At 49.9% G+C, this 21,384-nt stretch overlaps 2 protein-coding genes across 9 annotated transcripts; one reads left to right on the forward strand and one right to left on the reverse strand.

The window, feature by feature from the left end:
- The first annotated feature begins 980 nt into the window (after positions 1-980).
- On the forward strand, positions 981-15,989 carry LOC140644856 (uncharacterized). 6 transcript variants are annotated; one of them, XM_072848011.1, is made up of 5 exons: positions 981-2,144; positions 4,912-6,593; positions 7,245-7,622; positions 7,984-8,367; positions 8,987-9,237. In XM_072848011.1, the coding sequence occupies exons 2-5, from the start codon at positions 6,560-6,562 to the stop codon at positions 9,235-9,237; spliced, it is 1,047 nt and encodes a 348-aa protein (XP_072704112.1). In that variant the 5' UTR covers positions 981-2,144; positions 4,912-6,559. The 6 variants fall into 6 exon arrangements, 5 of the variants coding, with proteins under 5 accessions (XP_072704112.1, XP_072704114.1, XP_072704113.1 ...); XR_012039838.1 differs by lacking the exon at positions 981-2,144 and adding an exon at positions 9,463-9,809 and having other exon boundaries at positions 4,634-6,593; positions 7,984-8,312; positions 8,987-9,081; XM_072848013.1 differs by lacking the exon at positions 981-2,144 and adding an exon at positions 12,441-15,989 and having other exon boundaries at positions 4,634-6,593; positions 8,987-9,081.
- LOC140644897 (C-type lectin domain family 2 member E-like) lies at positions 10,365-21,384 on the reverse strand. Of its 3 annotated transcripts, XM_072848119.1 has the most exons (10): positions 20,439-21,384; positions 19,368-19,460; positions 19,082-19,266; positions 18,861-18,964; positions 18,222-18,439; positions 17,556-18,095; positions 17,149-17,250; positions 16,660-16,919; positions 16,251-16,562; positions 10,365-10,414 (listed from the first exon to the last, which is right to left on the reverse strand). In XM_072848119.1, the coding sequence occupies exons 1-5, from the start codon at positions 20,461-20,463 to the stop codon at positions 18,283-18,285; spliced, it is 564 nt and encodes a 187-aa protein (XP_072704220.1). In that variant the 5' UTR covers positions 20,464-21,384; the 3' UTR covers positions 10,365-10,414; positions 16,251-16,562; positions 16,660-16,919; positions 17,149-17,250; positions 17,556-18,095; positions 18,222-18,282. The 3 variants fall into 3 exon arrangements, with proteins under 3 accessions (XP_072704220.1, XP_072704221.1, XP_072704222.1); XM_072848120.1 differs by lacking the exons at positions 10,365-10,414; positions 16,251-16,562; positions 16,660-16,919; positions 17,149-17,250 and having other exon boundaries at positions 17,453-18,095; positions 20,439-20,633; positions 21,197-21,384; XM_072848121.1 differs by lacking the exons at positions 10,365-10,414; positions 16,251-16,562; positions 16,660-16,919; positions 17,149-17,250; positions 17,556-18,095 and having other exon boundaries at positions 18,324-18,439; positions 18,762-18,964.

Genomic DNA, 21,384 nt, shown 5'->3' on the forward strand with positions numbered 1-21,384 from the left:
GCTGGTTTGAAATGGTTTGCATGCAAAACCGGGGTCAGGCCACGCTAATGCGGCCTTGAGTCATCTCTTCACGCTACAGCAGAGGAAAAAAAAAAAAAACCCCAAGGTGCTGGGCTTGCTGCTGCTCTCCATCGGGGACCAAAAGCAACAGGCTCAAATTAAAAGAAAGATGAGAAAAATGCTCCAGAAAGATGAGAAAAATGCTCCAGAAAGATGAGAAAAATGCTCCAGAAAGATGAGAAAAATGCTCCAAGGAGAAGAAAGTGCAAGGCAGGAATTTAAACCATGGGGGGAAAGCCCTTGCGGAGGAGAGCTGGGAGCACTGAAGACAGTGAGAAAAGCATGGGGAGACTCTCGGAGCTGCCCTGGGAAAGGCCCCGTGGCTGTCATCGCAGAAGTAAGCCTGGGCCGTCTGGGGACATTATCTGGCCGCAGACACGCAGCAGCTGGTTGGCTGCCTGAAACAGCCTTTTACCACCCCAAAAAAGGATTAGATTTTTTTTTCAGGAACGATGAGCTTGAGTGATGCTGAGCAGATCCTGATTCACCCCATTTCCTGCCTCGTGCTAACGATAATTTATTTCTCACCAAACCGGGGGTTACCTGCCCTGCCTGACAAGGGAAAGGTGGGGCCAGGCTCTTCTCAGGGTGCACAGGGAGAGGGGGAGACGAGGCAAGCTGCAGCAAGGATCATTACCAGGAGATCAAGATCTATTTTCATTCTTATTGGGATCCATTTGGGTTCGAGTCCAACCCACCCTTTCTTCTTGTTATTCCCCCACCGGTTTCTGCCCTAAAATCCCTTGGAAACACGTGCTCGGAGATACGCGTCACTGCTCCGCCTGGTCCCCATCTTTCTGTGAGCGTTGGAGACCTTCGGGGCTTGGGAAGCTCTTTGCACCCTCTGCGACCCCAGGGAAACTGCCCACCCTCCCTATTTGGAGGAAAAAAATTAATATAAATATTATAAATGAATAAATGCTGCTCTAGCCATCTGCAAACTATCATCATTTTGGGGTGAGTTGGCTGCGGAGATGGTCGGGGGTGATTGGTGCGACCCCCTCCCCCCCAGCATGCCAAGGGCGTGGGGGGTGCTCCAGCCCCCTGACCGCAGACATCATGTCCCCAGGAAAGGAGAAGGTGGCCGTGCTCATCGTCACCTACCCAAACGCCCGAGCCTGGGAGCCACCTTGACCCGTTGAAGATGCGGCCAACAAAGATGCTCACGTGCAAGCCAAGCACCCAGGGACAGAAAGAATCCCTTGCTGACCGTGACGCTTTCCACGAGGAAAGATGAGCCAAGGAGTGGGTGGCGAGACCGTGAGTCGGAAGATGTGACTTTGGGTCTTGCTGCTTCTTGTCTTTATAGAAAATAACATCAGGACATGTAAGATTAACTCATCCCTGCTCCAGACTGTACTGACCACAAGCCCTAAGGCTCAGAACTGGGTCATGGGGATCAAAGGTTCAGGTAGCCCTCCACTGTTGGTCCTGGGAGGCCATCACTTGGGTTATGGTGGTGATTTTCATGCCATCAAGTGCGGAGGCAACACATTCAAAAAAAAAAAAAAGCGCACCAAACTGTGCAGGGTTTTCCCCAAAATGAGAACAGGCTGCAAAAAACCCACAGTCACAGCGTCATGGTTGGGCACCGAAGTCTCTGGGAGGAGGATGAGAGCTCCCAAATCATCAAGGTTGCTGGCGCTTTCTTCTTTAGCATCCAGTGTTTTCCCATCTTGAGGTTCCTCATGTTTCCTGGTGGTGGGTCTCCACCCTTTTCTTGGCGAGGAAGAGCCCGAGACCTCAGCAGCCTCCCAAGGAAAGGTGTTGCAAGCTGCCCCCAGCACCCCGAGGTCCATACCCACCGCTCATGGAAGACCTGCATCTTGCCGGTGCAGCAGGAGGAGGGGTGAGGGTTTCCTCCAGCAGCTTCACCTAACCACACCACCTCTGCCCATAAAAGCTTCCCTCCTTCATCTGTCGCTCACTTGACACCAGTGATGGAGGATGACGGAGATTACATCATCATGACCAAACTGAAAGTGAAGGACCTCACCCTAATGCCCAGGACGATGGACCCAGGTACCGGGGATCTTCTCGGCCAGAAGGGCCACAAGAAGAAACCATGGGCAGCAGTTTTGCAGGTTGCTTTCTCTTTCCTTCCCCTGGGCTTTCCCTCACTGCAGAGGTGAGGAGAGCCATGCCTTTTGGGGGAGAAATTTCGAGGAGAGGCTTGGGGAGCATTTTGTCCATCGGTTTCATGCTTCAGCCTCTGGGCACCTCCAGGTTCATCTCCCTAAATGACGGCCGGTCTGGCGTTGCCTCTTGCCTACCCTGGAAACCACTACAAAGATCTTTAACTCCTTAGCAATCCTTACTCCTTTTTTTTCCGCCTCCTCTTTTTGCCAATGCTCAGGACGGCGCAACTCTTGTTATTGTGGTGGTTTGGGGGGTTTTTTTTGCCTGCACAGCTAGGGTTAGATTTAACGTTGCACTGGCAAAATAAACGTGATGCACCCAGGGATACCCAGCACTGGATACCCTGATGCCTGCGACCGGTTCTTGCATCGCTCGGCACTGCTGATTTGTCCATAAAGTCTTCCAAAATGTTTTTATCCCATCATTGATGGCGTTACAAAGCAGCCATGCTGCTGCTGAGCCTCCTCCTGGTCTCAGCTATGATTTTTCTGAGCAACCACGGTAAGCACCAGAAGGGGAATGATCCCGGGGGGGGGTTGGTTCTCTCACACAGCCTTTTGCTGCCCCATCGTACCAAAAATCGGCTGTTCTGCCTCAGAAACTCAGTTGCATCACGCGCTGTCCCTAATCCTTCTTCGCTCTGCATCTCCTGTGCTGTGTGAGAGGAGACGTTATCAGAGGTACAGATCAACGTGTTGAGAAGCGGTTTGTTTTCTTTGAAAAAGCACCCCGCTCCAACCACACGCCGTGGTTATAACGCCGGTTATTTAGGGAGAGCGGCCAGAAAAAGAGAGACGTGCACGTTTCATTTGGAAACTGATAGTTACACATCTGCAAACTGCTCGTATTTTCCTCCCACCTGGGCTGAGCTCTCGCAGATGCGTGTGCTCTACGGGACGTGTAGCACATGCTGTTAAGTCACCAGGAGGAGTGGGAATAGCCTTCCATCAAAGACACCAAGCCATACATTCAGGCCAACAAAATGCTCTTAAACCAGCAGAAAAGCGAGTGCCAAATTCCTCTGCAATCAAGGCAGGAGTTTTCTCCAGAAACCCGGGGGTTTTTTTTTTCCTTCAAAAATGACAAATTTTGCAAGAAAACCATCCTTCAAACAAATTTTGAAAGCAAAAGCTTCTGAGTCAGCCATTGAAATAGCACCTTTGGCTTGGCCACAGCAGGAGAATCAGAGAGCTGGTCTTGGATAGCTGGGAGAAACTCCACTTTGATGGAGAAAAAAGGGCTTTGCACACGCGGGGTGGCAGCCTTTGCCACTGGTTTTCCCCTCACAAGCATAAATTGATTATTCCCAACTCAACACTGCAGTTCCCCCCATTCCCTACCCAACGTGCCCGTCGTAAAACCAACCAGCACCGTGGGGTAGTTTTCCAGGAGCGCAGCAACACGCGTTTCAAGGCAACCTTGGCTAAGCTGAAGCAAAGCCTCTGTGACCCAGCGCAGGATGACTTACCAGGTACCCTCGGCGCTCCCTGTACCGAAGAAAAGGAGAAGATTTAAAAGATTTAAAAAGATTTAAGATTTAAAGAGAAGATTTAAAAAGAAGCTAAATTAACCTCATGGCAGAGCACAGTTTGCTTTTTTGCACTGAGTCCAGGGTGATTACTCTCGGGGGGTGATCTCCTTGGTTTGCCCCATTGCTATGTTGCCTTTGCAGCCTGTAAAACTGGGGTGGGAAATCTCCTGCCCTTTCCCTTCCAGGTTTGGCTGCTCCCCTTTTTTGCAGGCTAACGCATGCCCTTGGGATGCACGTGCCCTACAAACAGAGCACGGAGGGGGCCGTAATAAATGCTTCTGAAACACGGCAAAGTCCATCTTTTGGGTTGAGGGGGCTCCTGGCTGGTTTCAGGCAGCTCCATCCCCAAGAGAAAAGGGATGGACCACTGGACTGGACCAAGCCTTGGTTGTTTGGCAAAGGATGTTTCTGATGGGGGTCAAGGGGAGAAACCAACTTTCACCACCTCCAGTTCAAGAGAAATCAGGGAAATAAGAGGTCTGGGAGCAAGGATGAGAAAGAAAACAGTGGGAACCGGGAGGAGACGCAGAGCTGCATCGAAGTGATGCTGGTCCGGGCAGTGTGGAAGAAGGTCGCTCCTCTTTGGGCCTGATTTTTAGGGCAAAGATCGTGAGATCTGGGCACGTTTCTCCAGCTCTTCTTGCAGCAGAAAGCAAGTGCAAGCTCTGCCCCAAGAACTGGACGGTGTATGGGGAGGAGCGCTACTGGCTGTCTAAAAAGAGTTGGGTTTGGAATGAGAGCGAGACGGACTGTGAGGTGCAGAGAGCTCAAATGCTGATCATCCAGGACCGGGAAGAGATGGTAATGCATAAAGCACAGGTGGCCAGGTCCTCCTGGGTGGGGAAATCACCCAGGTTTCCATCTAAACCGGGTCCACGTCGGGGTGGTTGGCTGTCCATCGTGTCCAAAACCCATGCACTGGTGTGTTATGGGAGGACTGGTCCCGCTGTATTCTCTAACCCCCTCCAGGATTTCATCTCCAACATCACAGAGAGAACCAACCACATCTGGATTGGGCTGTACTTGCCCGTCAGTGCTCAAAGCTGGACCTGGGTGGACGGAGCTCCCGTGGACCAGCTGATGCAAGTGTTGCCCAAGGAGATGCTCCGATGCAGGGGGGGCTTTGGGAGACGGAGGGAGCATTTTTAGGGGAGCTGCTTCATCTCCCGTCTCTCCATCAGGTTCAGTCTCGGGCAACATGGACCTGGAGAGCTGCGGGGTGGTGAAAGCCAACCGGATCAACTCAGAGACCTGCCAGGCGGAATTCAAGTGGATCTGCGAGAGGGAAGCCATTGAGATGTAAAGCAACATGCAAAGCACGGGGGGGGGCAGCGCACGGAGACACCTTCATTTCGAGTCAAGCTGATGCAAAACCTGCATGGAAAAACATTGGAAAAAACCCTCAATCCCTTGCTCCTTGGCAGAAAAGAGAAGGAAAGAAACAACAGCTTGGATGGAGTTGAGTTTCCTAGGTGGCTTGATCAGTCACCCTTCTCTGCTAGTCCCCCCACCCTTTAAAATTTTATCCCTGTTTTAAAATAAAAAGGAGCAGAAACCTGCAGAACTACCTATAAACCACCCAGGACCCCACCACTCCTGGAAAGCGCTGGATGATGGGTGGTACCGCTCACACCCAACCTTGCCAATTAAAAGCTTGCTCAGGCACCTTACAGCCTCATGGCTCAGCCCATTTGCTATTGCCAAAATATCAGCGATGGATGAAGAAGATGGATGAAAGCATAACTAGCCCTCCCCAACCTTCTACTATAACGCAATTTCTTTCCGTCTCAATTTCGCAAAGCTTTGTACAATGGCTAAATCCCATAATCGTGGTGTAACCAACCCTCCGGACCGGTAAAAAGAGGAAGGGGCATAACCAGTTAGCAAATGTTTAACAGTAACTCTTAGGAAACTCAAGATTAAGGGGGAAGAAACCTCCACCAACAATATTGTACTCATCCGGGGGATACGGGATGCTGAAACCTCGCTGTGTGGCCACACTGGGTGGCAGAGAGCTTAAAGGGCTGTCTTTGGATTGCCTGCATTATGGATAAGCCTCAACAAAAATCCAGTGATTTGGATTATTTCTGTAACCGGAGCATTAAGAAGCGGTTGTTGTATTTCAAGTTAAAGCATTTATTGCTCTGATAATAATTCTTATTCTTGGATGCTTATACAGGGTGCGTTATTTCCCTTTTTCCTAATAAAAACAGCGATAGCAGCAACCCCATCGCTATCTTCCAGCCAAGCTGACGATGAGGTTGCCTCATTCCAGCCCGAGCGAAGGAGGAAGAGCATTTCTGGTTGCTTTTTCTTCTTTTCCCTTGCTATTTAATGCAAAAAGCTCACAGCTCCCTTGAAGGGTCACAAGCAATGCCAAAATTTGGGAATTGGAAGTACCAAGCCGCCCCAGAAACACCTTGAACTCACACTCCTGCAGCTATACGGACACAAAATGTGAGTGAAGGACAAAGCAACCTCACACTGGACACATCCTTTCTGCTGTGCCCCAAATTTTGGGCTTTCTGGTAGTGGACGGTAATTTCTCAGTAGGGGCACAACTAGTAATTTTGACCAAAAAGCATCCTGTGAGTAGGCGCTGCAAAAGAAAAGCCACATCCTTTGGCACCTCGCAGAGGGGGGAAGGCAAGCAAGATGCTGCTGGGGATGGAAACTAGCACGGGGCTTTGCGTTTGTTTGGGTTTTTGTTTTTCCCCTGCTCAAAAAGGAGACGAGAAGATTCAAAGACAACATTTGGGTCTTCCTCAAAAGCCAGGGAGGGGGATGACTTAGTGACCTGCTGCTGCTCAGCACCGGGACCGTGCCGCAATGAGGGGAGCCGTCGTCTTCTCGGCATTCATGGGTGAGTGAAGGGATTTCGGAGACCAGGCAAAGGTGGGTGAGGGAGATCTTGGAAGGTTTTCACCACCTTCTCCTCAAAGAGCATCACTCTGGGCAGAGCATTTCTCCAGCCCTTTCTTCACCACCAGCCATGGAGACTCACGCAACCCCTTCTCCATGAAAACCTTCTCCCAGTCATTGAGTCCATCCTTTTTTTTTTTTGTCCTCTCTGCCCCTTTGCTCTGCCAGCCTCTTTGCTCCAGAGCATTATTTGAGGTGGAGAGGATGCAAAAGCAGCCCCGTACAGCCAAGGTGAGCTCAAATATCTCAAAGAAACCTGAATTTGCTCTGGTAACTCCATGATGTCCAGCAAGGGTCGTTTATTCTGTCCATCCTTAGCAAGGAGGCGAGTTTGGCACTGCCCAAAAGATCCCTTGGGACTCGGTGGAAGAGAAAGAAACTGGGGGGACACCTGGAAAGTTTAAATATTTCTCAGTCCCACCTTGTGCATCCAACACCTTGTCCGTTGAAGTGAGCAGAGAGGTGCGAGCTGACCTGGGTGGGAAATATTCCCCCAGATTTTGGGCCCTCAATCCAGATTTTGGCAATAACTTGAAGGCATCCACGGGAAGTTCTTGCCCATGATCTCCTTTCTCATCCCTCCCCACCACAGGTGCTGTGGCCACCATCTCCATAGCCCCGCTGCAGAATCCGGTTTGGGTTTCCCCTGGGAATAAAGCCGTCCTGCCTGTCTCCCTCCAGCTCCTCAACCCTACCTGGGACTTCTACCATCTCAAGTGGAGCTTCCTGACGGGGGATCGCCCGGTTTTACTTTACACGATGGAAAGGTGCAACCAGACCCTCGCAACGTCTGGGCAACAGTGCCAACGTAGGATGGAGGTGGGAGATTTCTACGAGCCAAGGGCAAATATCAGCTACAACGCCTCGCTGGTGCTCCAGGATGCCCGGCCAGACGATGCTGGGGTTTACCAGTTGACGGTGCAGGGTCTGGACGTGGCACGCACCATACAGGTCACACTGATTTTGCAAGGTAATGATGGCTTTGGGGGGGGGGTGTCCACCAAATCCCAAGAGGTGAGGGAGGAGCAACCAGCAGGTTTGGAAAGCCCAGGAGAAGGGGTTTTTTTAGGGAGCAAATACTTGCTGAGCCTGCCCAAAATGCAAAAAAACCCATGATAATTTAAAAGACAAACGGCTAGTCCTATTAAGACAAAGACTCCACTGACCTACAGAGCCTTTATCTGCCATGCTCTGTGGAAGGGGATGAGATGGGATGTTTGGGGTGAAACATCGCCTCATGCCTGTCCCATTCCTGCACTTGCATCCAGGTCTTTAAAAGCTCTTCGTAGATCCCTCCTTGTAAACGGAGAGCCTCTCCTTTCCACGCGCAGGTACCTTCTCCCCGTTATTCCTCTCCAGCAACCCAGCCCGTGCCCACCTCAACCAGACGGCACTGCTCTCCTTCTCCCTGCGGCCCCCCAGCTTGGGCTGGGACTTCATCCACATCACCTGGGAGCTCATCAGCAGCCCCAGGAACCGTCCCATCCTCACCTACACCCTGGATGGTTGCATGGGGGAAGCCCGGAACTGGTGGGAGCGGAACTGCAGCATCTCCCGGGAGGTGGACGGGGCATACGAGCAGCGGGTGGACATCCAACCGAAAGGCACCCTGGCCCTCTGGGATGTGCAAGATGAGGACGTGGGGACCTACCTGGTGATGGTACGAGCCCCGGAGGGGTTGGCTTGCGTGGCCGTCAACCTGTCTGTGAGCAGAGGTAACCAAGGGGAGCGGAGAAGGAAAAAAAAAAAAGTACATTTAGACCCATTTCAAGGTGGGAGAGGACGGAGCGAAGGGGAGAAGTGGTGCTGATGGGAGAGGAAAATGCAGGAATAGGGGAAAAAAAGTGCTAAACCATAGGATGAGAAGGAGCAAAAATAAGACAGAGCAGAAAGGCCTGCTAGGGAAAAAAAAAAGGAAGCACATTTCACCCTGGCTTGGTTTTAATGCCACAGCAAAATAGGAACATGGAGCTTCAGCAGAAGTTTGCCCTGGGGTCGTTTTTCAGAGGAAGCAAGACAAAACAAGCAAATTCAAAAACCCAAAGGCATAGTGAGCTGCAGCCAGGGAAACCTGGGTATTTGGGGTTTGGTTTTTCCTTTTTTTTTTTTTTTTTTTAAAAAGAGGAGTTGAGCAGTTACATCTCATCACAGACAAAGTGCCAAACCATTGACTCTTTATAGCAACAGGGAGTATTTTTGTGGTGCTACGACCCATAAAAGCAAAGTTAGAGACCAGCCAAGCTGATAGCAAGGCAGACCCCACCACAGAGTCCCATTTCGCTACCAAAATCCTCATCTTTTCACTCATCTTTTATACCTGTCTCCGGCTTGCAGATACGCTGGCGGTGGAGAGGCTGAGCATCCTCGGCATCATCTGGATGGCTGCTGCCGGCGTGGTGCTCTGCCTCCTGGCTCTCATTTTGGGAGAGGTGGGTGATAAAACCCCCAAATCGGGTCAAACTTTGTTAGTTTTCCCTGCAAAGCCAAAACGCTTAGAGGCAATTAATTTAACCCCCCTCAAGGTTGGAGTTCCCCTCCAATCCCCAAAGAAAAGGGAGAGGGAATGTGCTGATCAGCACAATTAATTTGAGGATGAGCACATAGAAGAGGGAATAGCGATTGGCATCCCTGGCACGCCTTCGAGGCTGAAGGGATTTGCCCAGCGAAGACGGGGGATGCAATAAAACCGGGGCTGTGGGTGGGTTTGCAGCGGCGTGGCCGGTCCCTCCCATTCCCCACGTGAGGAGCGACATGGGGACACATCAGGGTGAGCAGAGAGGGACCCGTCATCCCTCTCGTCTCACCCCCAGCACGTGTTTTGGCATGGGGACAAGCTGGAAGAGACCCCCGGTGGCACCTGCCACCAGCCCTGACCTCCTCCCAGGGATGACTCCGGATGAAGAAGCCACCGAGGAAGGAGGGAGATGTGCGGAGGGCACTGAAACCCCCTGGCTTGTCAGTTTGCCCACAGATCAGACCATCATCTGCAACCCTAAACACTGAGCAAGAACTACTCATAATCATTACAAAAAAAAAATGCATTTTTGGAGCTGTTTCTCCCCAAATTATTGGCTGGGCTCCCCATGCTGTCCAGCCGGTCCCCCATTGCTTTTATCTACCCATCACTGTGGGGAGATGCCTCCTGTTTCCTTCCCCCCCCCCCCCCCCTTTTTTTGCACTTGAAGAGGTCCAACACTTTGAGCCCAAGGCATGGGAGAGCTCCCAAAACATTCCAGTTAATTATAATTATCCAATCCTATTAATTATACATCAAACAGCAGGAAGCCCTGAAAGGGAATCACCCCAATTTCCTCCCCCCCAACTGGTTGCTCTCCAACCAAGAAAATAATCGCAATAAAAATAATCAGATTTCAGCACTCAGCCTCTGGCAGATCTCAAAGCAGAGCTGGGATCAGAGGTTCCTTTTTTAAGTTTCTCTCATTATCGGGAAGTTAAAGTAAAGGGAATTTGAGTGTTTTTCTCACTGGCTCCTCAGAGTCACCTAAATCCCGTTGGATTTACCCAGCCCTTGGCATGGGTAAATGCCTGGGCTGTGTCCCCACCTCATGGTTGACTGCTCAAATTCAATGGCTTCTCGTGGAAACACGGGGTTGGAAAGGCAATGGGGAGAAATCTCTGCCTTTTTGAGATTTAGCAAAAGATGGGTTACCTCAGCTTTGCACTTCACCTGTTTTGAGCAGTTTCCAGCAGCCGTCTTCGTCCCCAGCTTGGGTTCATTTCCTTTGAATTTGGGGTTTTATGCTGAAAGCAGAAAAACGTGAGCAGCTCCAGGGTGATGCATCCCCCCCGTAAGCATCTAAAGCAGGGGGTCACCCAAGAGATCCAACTCTTAACGAGCCCGATCCCACCCTGAAAGCAAAATCCTGCTTAGGAAGGTACGTTATACCTTGTCCTTTATTTTTTTGGGGGGAGCATCACTGGTCTCTTTGTCACCCCCCTTTCCCGGAAGAGATTTTTAATGCTGCATTTCAAGCATTCAGCAGGAGCACAAATCCACATGGATCTCCTCTAGAAAGACCGAACAAGCCAATTATGATTTTTTTTGTAGCTGAACGTAACAGGTTTTGCGTTTCCCGCATCACCAGCTCTGTTTCTCACCTCACCTCTCTGCAGCGGGATGGGAGCAGCGCTAAGATCCAAAGAGCTGCTACAAAACACCCCCAACATTAACTGGCATCCTGCAAATTGCCAGCACATCACATCCTTGCTCTTTGCTGCTGGTTAAAAGCAGGTAGGAAAGAAAAAAATATATATATATATTAGTCCATGCCAGCGGCAGCACTGCTCTGGCACCGGGAGGAGGAGGAAGCTGCTTTCTCCAATGGGAGAAGACATTCAGGCACTTTTCTTTCTCACCCCAAGCTGCTCCACACCTTGAAAAAGCAGCTCCACACCTTGAAAAAGCAGCTCCACACCTTGAAAAAGCAGCTTTGCTTTCAGAAACGGCGCTTTGTGGGCTGCTGCAGTGGGTGGAAGAGCAGAGCGCGAAGGGAGCCACGACAGCCGGGGCTCAACAGCGAGCGTGGGGTTTTAGCTCCATGCTCGTGACTTAGCTCCGTGACTCCAGACGGGAAAACCACCACCATCGGTCTCTGAGCTCGCTTTTGCTCAGGGGGCGGGGGGCGAAAATAAAACCTCTGTTGGCCTGAACCTTAATGCCACAAGGACAGGGACTGTCTGCGGCATTGGCCACTGGCTATGCCAGGCCAGATGTGCCACTGTGCTCAGCTCCCGGCGGCTGCGGGAAGCTTCCCGGTAAAGTGAATTTGCTCGGTGCCGTTGTACAGGTCAGGAGCCAGCGCTGGGCTCCTCCTGACCTCCTGGGATTTCTGCTCGGTGATTGTGACGGATGCACTCGAACCCTTAACCAAGCTAGCAGTAGTTTGGTACGGGCTCCAAAGGAGGTAAAGGCCTGAGCCGTAGCCGGGCCAAGAACTCCTCTAGTTTCAATCTGTTCTCTGAAAACCCCCAAAGGAGGAGAGTGACACGGCGAGCATCAATGCGTATGAGCTTGGAACACCTGCTAAAACACCACCCCTACACATCAATGAGAGGAAAAACCCTCTGGTCAACACGGCAACTTGATTACATCAGACCCTTTAAGCCCTCCTCAGGGTATAGATTCTTCCTCACAGGAGCAGAGGTCGTCTCAGGCCTAATCATGGCAGCCAAATGTCGGAAGGCTGACGGTCACAGCACCATTAGGGGATTATCCTCTTGGTTTTCAGGCCTACTAACACCCAATGTCATCCAAAGTGACAACGGCTCCCATTTTTCCAACAAGGAAGTGCAAGAATAGGCAAAACAGGAAGAAAATCTGTGGGTATTCCACACCCCCTACTATCCTCAATCAAATGGGATGGTAGAAAGAGCTACTGGCTTATTGAAAAAGAGCCTTAAGCCACGTGAGGCCCAGTGGGGTACTCGACTTTCCAAAATACTTCATCAATTGAATAACTGGTATGGGCCCACCGGGAGCCCCATGAGCCGAGCATTCTTTACAAAAACTAGACCTGATTCTCCACCTCCTGATGAAAGAAAATATCCGATAGCATTACATGACCACCTATCGTGGTAAATTTACCACAAATTGGAACTGTACCTATGACCCTAACTAAACCTCGTGGCCACTTGTCTGCGAAGCTACTGACAACAGCAGTGCAAAACACAGAATTAGCGCACGATGGGATTTTTCCTTCTTTCTAATGGGGTAACCTGTCCGGAAAACCCCACCGAGACCAGTTTGTTTTACCCTTTTATCTTGCAGTCTGTTCCAAGATGAAAATAAGATACATCGTCCTACTGCCGTTGAAGATTTCGATAATGCTTCCCTACGAACGCCCACCTCTCTCAATTGTCAATCAGGAAATCAGCCACAATTGCGTCAACACAGATAAGCCACCACCAGACAGCAATATAAACGTGACTTGTAAAACACAACCACCTGTTAACGAGGGATATAGTTATGATTATTCACAGTAACTCTTACACGCCGTATAGGAAATGCTGTAACATAAGTCATTGCTCAATACGCGACACGGTGAAGCAACGTTACGATGTTAAAATATCATGCAGATGGAACGCTCTGAAGGGACGCAACGTAATGCGAGGGACAATAACTCTCCGAATCACTAAACTTACCACAACGACGTCAGTGCCTACTCGGAATACTCCCCTAGTTTTACTAAGGAGCCTTACTGAGAGAACCCTAGAGCGGCCATGGTCTCGAGCTCGTGTTAAGTATACCGGCACTATGAGAACAATCCCTAGTCAGGGAAATTTAAATCTTTCCACGGTGGTCATGCGTGGAACTGAAGTGTATTTAGAAAATGAATGGCGCTGGGATAGAAGTGAAACTGATATTAATAAAATTCCCCGAATTTGAGGAACGGTAAGGACAGAAATTAAGATAGGATGCCAGATGATCAATGGGTCTACCCATGAAAAGGCAACTGAGATTTCTGTGTTACAAACCCAATTAACAAAAGATACAAAATTTTGCGCCTCTGAAAGACTGGACTGTTGGTACAATTTTACCTGAACACAACCTGGTTTTGTAATCTGCCTCTGGGCTCGCAGGGACGTGGGACTAGCATTTAAATTTAAAATAGACATTATCGAGCCTAGCACAACAACCACCGCTCCTCACTTAACATCTGCCCCGATTGTAAAGGATAAGAAAACTCTATCCCCACAAATTTCTGCTTTATCCCCACAAATTTTTAAGATTGGACCCTATGCCATCAAACATACAGGCCAGCACCAAGTGCTTTTTAATCCATCACGGTCCCTCAAAAGAGCGGAACTATCAACGCAGATCAATATGTCCACAATTAAACCTACTTGCTCCCCATTCCTAAGCGTGTCCTACGCAGGATGGTCAGCGTGGTTGCATGGACGAACCCTCACCTCTCCAAAAACGATCAAGATGTGATTGGTATTTTAGGAAGAGAATTAGGAGTATTAAACAGCATGGACGCTGAAGTTTTAGCAAACAAAATTAGCTCAGCAACAAGTAATTTACACAAATTAGAACGTCCATTGCAATCTTCTGTCGGCACTGGGAACTAACCAATGGCTCTTATCTGATATGATATCTGATATGACCTCAATGGGAAAGAATTAATGAAAAAGACCACCAACTAATTGTGAACGCAGTAGGTGCAGCCCAAATTAACGTCTCTCTCGCTCTTAGTTGTATTCAAGCTCGATTGTGGGTACAATCTGCTGCGGTAGCGATTGTAAGAGAAAGTGAAGAGGGCACCTTACCCACTGAAATTCAAAAAGTAATCTGGGATAACGCAACTGAATTTGAAAAGAAATTCCAGCCCTGGTGGCGTCTAGTCAATTTTACCTATGACCCTACTGACGGCAAAGCCACAGCTTTTGTTCGAACAATACGCAGTGCTTCGGTGTACGCCATATACCCGATCGCTGCGTTGGGCTTAAATCACAACGGAACTGTCCTCTGTCCGTTAGAACACAGAGTGCGGGCCCAACAAAATGGGAACAAATAGCGAACTATTGATGTCGATGTCTGCGTTGTATGGGAACAACAGGGATTTATTTGTGAAAGCGATAGCATTAAGGCCCAAGACGTTTCTTGGCACAGAACAATGTGGTTGTCATTTTGAAATACATCCTAATGAAACCCCTGAAACTGTACTTGTGTACACTGGAAACAGATGTGCGTGTATGAGAACCCTTTGTGATTCTATCTTTATAGACAATACCACTGTAGATATATACAATCACTCAAATATTTGTAATTTTACCAAAATTTAACTATTCAGCTCCTGTCACAACCCACCAACTGCTACCATCTAACTAGACAGTGCAGCAAGATTTCTTGCCTACCCCCATTGGAATGAATCTCACATTGGTGAGAAAACTGTTGCAACATGACAATTGGAACCAATTGCTAAAATGAATTCGAAACAACGGACAAAGAACCCCGATTACCATCCGTCACGATGCAAGAGAGACACGCCCTGTCCTCAAAAGAGTGAAGAAAGATGGAGAACATCACTGGTGGGAAATTCTTTTTGGATAGGCCCCAACAGCAACTGGAATTTTGAATCTGATGCTGCATCCTATTATAGTGTTGTTAGTTTTAACCTTATTTATTGCTTATAATCATTCTGTATATCAAAGTTTGGCAAAAAATGAAACCAATTACATCAATCCAACATGTAAAACACATACGATCAATTGATTCTGTGTGTGAAATGCTATAACGCTAACATTAATTAGGACACTTAAACCAAACAGCTTATCAAATAATTGGATTCTTACCACTGATCTGCAATACGCCGCATATTTATGATATAGAGGCAAGAGGTAACCGTGCTACCACTCTGAGTCGATAAAGTGGATTGACTGTAGTCACGGGGTGGAGTGTGACGGATGCACTCGACCTCTTAACCAAGCTAGCAGTAGTTTGGTACGGGCTCCAAAGGAGGTAAAGGCCTGAGCCGTGGCCGGGCCAAGAACTCCTGGTTCCGATCTGTTCTCTGAGAACCCCAAAGAAGCCGAGTGGCACAGAGAGCATGGATGCACATGACCTTGGAACACCCATCATGCATGAATAGCGGGTGGCTTTTCCAAGACTCATTTATCAAGGAACAAAGCAAGCTGTGGCTACAAGGAGCCTCATGCATATCTTTCCTATCGCATGTAATCTGACTACGAGCCAACCGCTTTATCTATTAATATGACAGCCTAAGGGAGTCTTCTTTGAGCTCTCCCTGCCAGGCAGCGTGGCTGCACGGCGGTGATCTCCCCTTGAGCTGGGACACCTCTCACGGCTGCTCCTCGAGGCAGAGAGACCTTTTACCAACAGCAGATCTTTGGTAAGCGACTGGTATCGCACATAACCTTGTAGCCTGGTAACTTTGATTTTGTCTTGGTAACTTTGATTGCGTGCTGAATTGATAAATTTTGCACATATAATCCCTTAAATATAAACCCTTGTCCAAGTCTGAGACTAAGATTGGACCGAGCCGCACCTAAGCTCCATCAGGAGTTTAGAAAGCAAGGGGGTCTACTCTGAACCTCGTGACTCCACGGGAGGGTCCTCTGTACCCTTTTGTATCCCTGGTCTCTCTGTGAATCATTTTAACTCGAGTGTAACCCAGTTCTCCTGTGTCTGTTTCTTCCATGCAGTAATTAATAGAGTGAACCTTGCCATCGAACTTTGTTCAGTCGCACGTTTACAACATCATATTGAAACCACTTTTGCTAATACCTTTGATGGTGATCTTTAAGCGCTCTAAAGCACTCATTTATGACAGTGATGGAGGAGGTTTGGAGGAGCTGATGTCCTTGATGCTGCCGGATCCCCACCCTACAGGAAAGCGCAGGGAAGGAAGGATTTCCTGTGCCTTTTCCATCTGTTTACTGAGCTGATGGTGGCTTTGCTCTCAAGCAGATTCGCTGCCTGTCTCCAGCCTGGGGCAGAGCGATAGCACAAGCAGGTTTCTTTTCCATAGCTCGATTTTCTTGGAAAGGGGGCTAAAAAAATACAGCCAGCCCCAAGGACACCGCTGCCCCTCCGTGCAGAGCTTCATGTGCTCACCTTTTGGGTTTTTTGACCACTGCAGCTCAGCAAGGCTGAGCAGGAGCCATGGAGCAACCAGCAACCTCTCCCCATCGCTTCGAGCATCTCAAGGGCTTTGCTTTGGGTTCTTCCCTTCCCCAGGGCACCTCTGGGTGCAGCACGGGGAGGAGAGGAGCTGAGCTCCCAGCTCTGAGGCTTTGCAGGTTTGCTCGCTGCGGCTTCCCCAGCCAAGCGAGCAAGGCGGCTTTGTAGGTTTTCTCAGCTCCGTTGCTCCCACGGAGACTTGCAAGGTTTTCTCACTAAGCAGAGCGAGATGGGGAGGCCTACCTGCTGAAACAAAGGGTGTTAAAAAACAGAGCAAGACCACAGAAGAGCTGCTTCCTCCCTCACTCCCAGTATGGGTCCTGTTGCAGGTCCTCGGTGATACCGGGTGCTGCTGGGAGCTGGATGGGTCGGGACTGCGGTCCTGGTGGGCATCATGCTATGGCTGCTGCAGTGACATGGCGAGTGGCAGGGTCTGTCATCCAAAATGGTGAAAATCTCCCGAAATCCATCACGTCCCAGCCCCTGCCTGGGCTGGAACAGACTTCTCCTGTATTTCTAGCAGGGAGCAGCTCCTGGGCAACTTCTGGCCCTGGCAGTGGCTATCGCCGATGGGCAGGAGGGGTGAAGCTGCCCCCACGTCCCCTGTGGACATGCACAGGCCGATTTATGGTTTTGGAGCCTGTCCTGATACAAGTCCCTTTCTCCACCGTGACGGTGGCTGCAAAGACCCCAGGGGTCCCCCCCAAAGAGTCCTGTCCCCATGCAGCACCTTCCTCTATCCCCAAGGGCTGCTTTGCACCGGGGTTTCACCCCAGCAGTTTGTGGTTAATAACCACATCCCCGGGGAAATATTTCCCAGCCCGATGCTCACCACAGACCCGGCTGCTCCCAAAATCCCTCTGGAGCTGACAGCAACGCTCACGGGAGCAAATTAAACCAGAGCGACACGGGTTCGGTCTCTGCAGCCCGGCTGCTAAACAGGGAGAAGAGGAAAAAGCAATTAAACTGTTATTCCTACTTTACACCCAAATGCAAAGTGCAAAGGCAGGGAAATTTCAACCCGTTAAAAAGCAAGACGACTGCCCCAGGGGTAATATTTTTCATGCAGGGGTGCTGTCGTAGCCACAGTGACCCCAGGATATAGGAAAAAAGTTTCTATTAGAGATAATATTTATTAGACCAAATAGTACACACATGGGGGGGTCTGGGGAGGAGAAACAAGTTTTTTGTGGAGCTCCCCCAACACAGCTGGAAAAACAAGAGGCAAACGGGTGGTACCTTCCCATGCTGGCAGCTGAGCTGACAACTGCTGACCCGGTTCAGGTTTTGGGGGGAAAAAACCACCCTAATGAGATAAGTACGGTTACTGGAAGCACAGGGTCCAAGCGCGTGACGCCGGGCTGATTGCCACCACAGCGCTCTCGGTCTCCGGTGCTGGGTCCCATGAAGGCGGACGCGTGTGCCATGATTCAGAGGGATCAGCTGCATTCCCACATCGGCAGCGTTCCGTCATACCGGATTTGCCAGAAGGAAGCCACCGAGATTTAAGCCAGAGGAAACGACACACAGAACAATAGGACAGTCTGTGCCAGACAATTTGCCAGGATGTCAAAACACATCCCAGAGCAGCAGTTCGGCAGCTCCTTGCCGAGGCTCGGGTCTTCTCCCAAGCGCTGGCAGCCAGGGGGGGACTCCAAAGCAATTCTGTTTCGTTTCTCCACTTTGCAGGACTGAGCTTCGCAGCACGGCAGCTGCCGGCAAAGCAGGGAGTTCTCCAAGCCTCTTGAATATTCCCAAGTCTCCCCGCAACTGCGAAAGCTGGAAAGACGCTAGTGGTCAGACTGAAGTAAGGATCCTTTGGTCACAGCTCCGTGTCATTGTCATGAGGAGTTTCTGCTTTCATAAGCTAAAATTAAAATAAATATATGCCATCGGGACACTCACCACCATGTTGCGTAGGGTTAATAGCAGCTTGTGGTTGATCTCCTCTGCCGAGGGGGAAGTTTCAGGTGAAATTCAGAAGGATTTCCGAATCCTTCTGAATCCCCCTGGGGTGCTTTTGCGGGTGGCTGCAGACAGAGTATTTCATCTGGGAGCACCAGTCGCTGCTGATCCCGTCAACATTGATATAGGCACATTGTCCCTTGCCCTGGACATCAAACCTGCACCAAACAGCAGAAGGAAAACTCAAAGGGAAGCAAACAGGTTTCTGTCAGCCGCAGGTCAGCAGCTGAGCATCTCCCGTATGGGTTAACGGTGCTGCAAGGAGCAGGGACCACCCTTCCCAGCCAACCACCTGCCCCACACAGAACAAAACCTTCCTCCCACTCCACAAAGGAGGGAATATTTTCAGTTGCTCGGTCCCAGGGTGGTTCATCCAGGGATGCCCTCAATGCCCTGCCAGCGTTTGCATCACACAAATCCACGGACCGCGGTCCAAGTGCTTTAGCTCAAGCAAGAAAAGTGGTGTTTAATTGCTCCCACCTCATTAAATTTATATATATGTGTGTCTTCTTGCATTCAATCCCTGACCCATCTCAGCCCAGGACATGGTTATGTTCTCCAGAAGAAGACAGGACGTACGGGTTGTTGAAGAGAGACCCGTTGAACCATTTCCAAGGTCCAGAGCCTTCCCTTCGGAGACCGACCCAATAGTGCAAGGAACTCCCATAGCGCAAGAGGAAACGCTAGAGGGGGAAAAAGCAAGCATCATAGGTATCTTCACACTATGCCCTCCAAGGGAATCCCAAATCTGCTTCCCAGAAGCCATTGACACACCAGGTCCTCAGGGATTTCTCATTTACCAGCTCCTCCAGGGTGTCGATGGTGGCCAAGTGGGCTCCGAGAGAAAGGCAAGAGATCTGACTCCTGTTCCAGTCCGCTTCATCCTCCACGAAGTAAAAGCACTTCTCCTTGTACCCGATCCCATTTTCCAGGCAGCTGGGAAGGACAGGAGAGGGGCAGGATGGACAGGACGGGCATTTCTTAGCTGGAAATAAGCAGAACACGTCCTGGTGACTTAGGCCGCTGGGTTTTTTCCAGGGGAGGTGAGAACTTTGGTGGTGGACACCTCCATCCTCAGCTACTTACCCGCCAGCGCGATGATGGTGAGAAGCAACGCTGCTACGACCACGGTGATCGCAATGGGGACCTTTTTATCTTTAATGCATTTGAGGCTAAAACCTGGGGACAAACCACGTGGAAGAGGCACAGCTGGCAAACCCGTGGCACAAAGAGCACCCCAAGCTCGCCGCAGCTCTTGTATTCCCCCCACAGGTGCCTTCAACACCTTTAAATACAGCCAACAAAGCACATGGGGGGGCCACAGTGGGGGGGCAGGCTCAGTCGAGGGGGTTCATCCCAGTGTTTTCATCAGCCTCCAAAGATTTTTTAGGGCTGCCTGACCTCATTGCATCCTCTCCATCCCTCCCCTCAACCACAAGAGGTGGGCACCATCCCCCAGACCCACAGCTTGGGCTGCCCTGTGCCTCCTGCAGCTTGCAAACAGCTTCACCTTTCTTACATCCGCCTCCCCCTCACCCCAGCTAATTTAACTAAATTTTAGCTGCCCACATCACGCTTAAGCCCAGCCACAACCTCCGAAACATCCTCAAAACAAGACCAGTGCTTACTGGTCCCTTCCTCTGCTCTCTGCCACAACAGCGTCATTACAGCAGTCGAGGCTTTCCCTGTGCAAAAGCAAGAAGCCCATGCAAAAGAAGCAAGTTACCACTAATGCTGTGAAGTTATTCAGCAGAAAATGCCTGATTTTGGTATTTTTCTCCCAGAACAGTCAAGGAAAAAAGCAGCATTTCCCCTCCATCTGCTTTACATGCATGGCAGGAAGGGAAACATGATTTCCACCTTCAAAAAACATGGACTTGCTTTGGTTTTTCCAAGCCAGCCTTGATTTTATCAGCTTCTGCCGGCTCTGTTTGCCCTGGAGAGGTGTGGCCTCAATTACTTTCCCCACTTCAACTGCAAGGTGTTTTCGGTCCCCACGCCAGGACCCTCAGGTCACCCCACGTGGTGCTGGACAGCCCTTCAAACCCACCTGAGCCACATCCCCCAGCCCAAAGCACAGAAACCACCCCCCTCATCTCCCCATCATATGCAGGGCAGCTCTTAAAGCCTCTAGGAAAGGGGATGGTGCTTAGGTACCTGCATCGTGAACAGCTTCTGCCATCCCTGGCGCCGCGGAGGGGACAGCAGCACCCTCCGGGGACAAGCGCGTCCCTCGGCTCCACCAGCAACAAGGTGAGCAGAGTCAAGAACACCTCGAAACCGCAGCACGGCACCAGGGACCTGCCAGGTCCTTCTCCGTCCCGGGGCTTTGCCAGGGTGCTCCTGCCGTCACTAAAATAAAGAGACTAAAAGCTCATAATATCCCCAAAACCTCAGTGCTGCTCGTCACAGCACTTTGTTCTAAATCTCCTATTTTCCTCAAAGCTCCTTCTCCTTTTTTCACGTCCCAGCCTGCGTTCACTCTGAATTACTGCTTCTCAAAACCTCCCACGCCAGCATATTTCTCTGTTGCTCTTGCAAACTGTTTTTCCAAATTCTTTTGGATTTTGACCTTTCCTTGGACACGACCTTTTCCCAAAGCCCATGGCAAAACATTAACAGTTTCAGGTCTCTCCTCTGAGAAGCAAAACCGGTCCCCACAGGAGCTATTTGTGGAACATCCACATTTACAAGAAAAGCCTCACAGAAACAGAACAAGAATCCACCAATGCAAAATAGAAAATACAACTGCAGATGCTGTTGTCAACAAGCCCTTGAAGTCACTGGCAGCTGCACCTTCTCTAACAAAGAGCTTCTGTATTTACTAAAACTATATATAGAACCAGACATCAGATGCACAGCTGGTGTTCCTGTTTAATATCAGCACTGTAAACACAAATTACGTTTCCCAGTACCTGTCCTTCAGACCTTCCTCAATTTGCAGCAAGTATTTTCCAGGTAAGAACAACCTTCATGTGTTTGCAAAGGTAAGAAATCAGAAGGATTTTTTTTTTTCTCCCCAAACACTTGATTTTGAATAGGGTTTACTCAATGTAGCTTTTTGCTGCTGTCCCCAACAGCCAAAAGCAAATTAATCCTGCCC

This window comes from Ciconia boyciana, chromosome 29, assembly GCF_034638445.1.
Source record: "Ciconia boyciana chromosome 29, ASM3463844v1, whole genome shotgun sequence".
Taxonomy (NCBI): Eukaryota; Metazoa; Chordata; class Aves; order Ciconiiformes; family Ciconiidae; genus Ciconia; species Ciconia boyciana.

Coding starts and splice junctions, on each gene's coding strand:
- LOC140644856 (XM_072848011.1), top strand. CDS start 6,560: ATGAGGGGAGCCGTCGTCTTCTCGGCATTCATGG. Junction 7,623..7,983: donor GGTCACACTGATTTTGCAAG/GTAATGATGGCT, acceptor TTCCACGCGCAG/GTACCTTCTCCCCGTTATTC. Junction 8,368..8,986: donor CAACCTGTCTGTGAGCAGAG/GTAACCAAGGGG, acceptor TCCGGCTTGCAG/ATACGCTGGCGGTGGAGAGG.
- LOC140644897 (XM_072848119.1), bottom strand. CDS start 20,463: ATGGCAGAAGCTGTTCACGATGCAG. Junction 19,267..19,367: donor CACCATCATCGCGCTGGCGG/GTAAGTAGCTGA, acceptor GCTTATTTCCAG/CTAAGAAATGCCCGTCCTGT. Junction 18,440..18,860: donor GGGTCTCTCTTCAACAACCC/GTACGTCCTGTC, acceptor TGTTTGGTGCAG/GTTTGATGTCCAGGGCAAGG.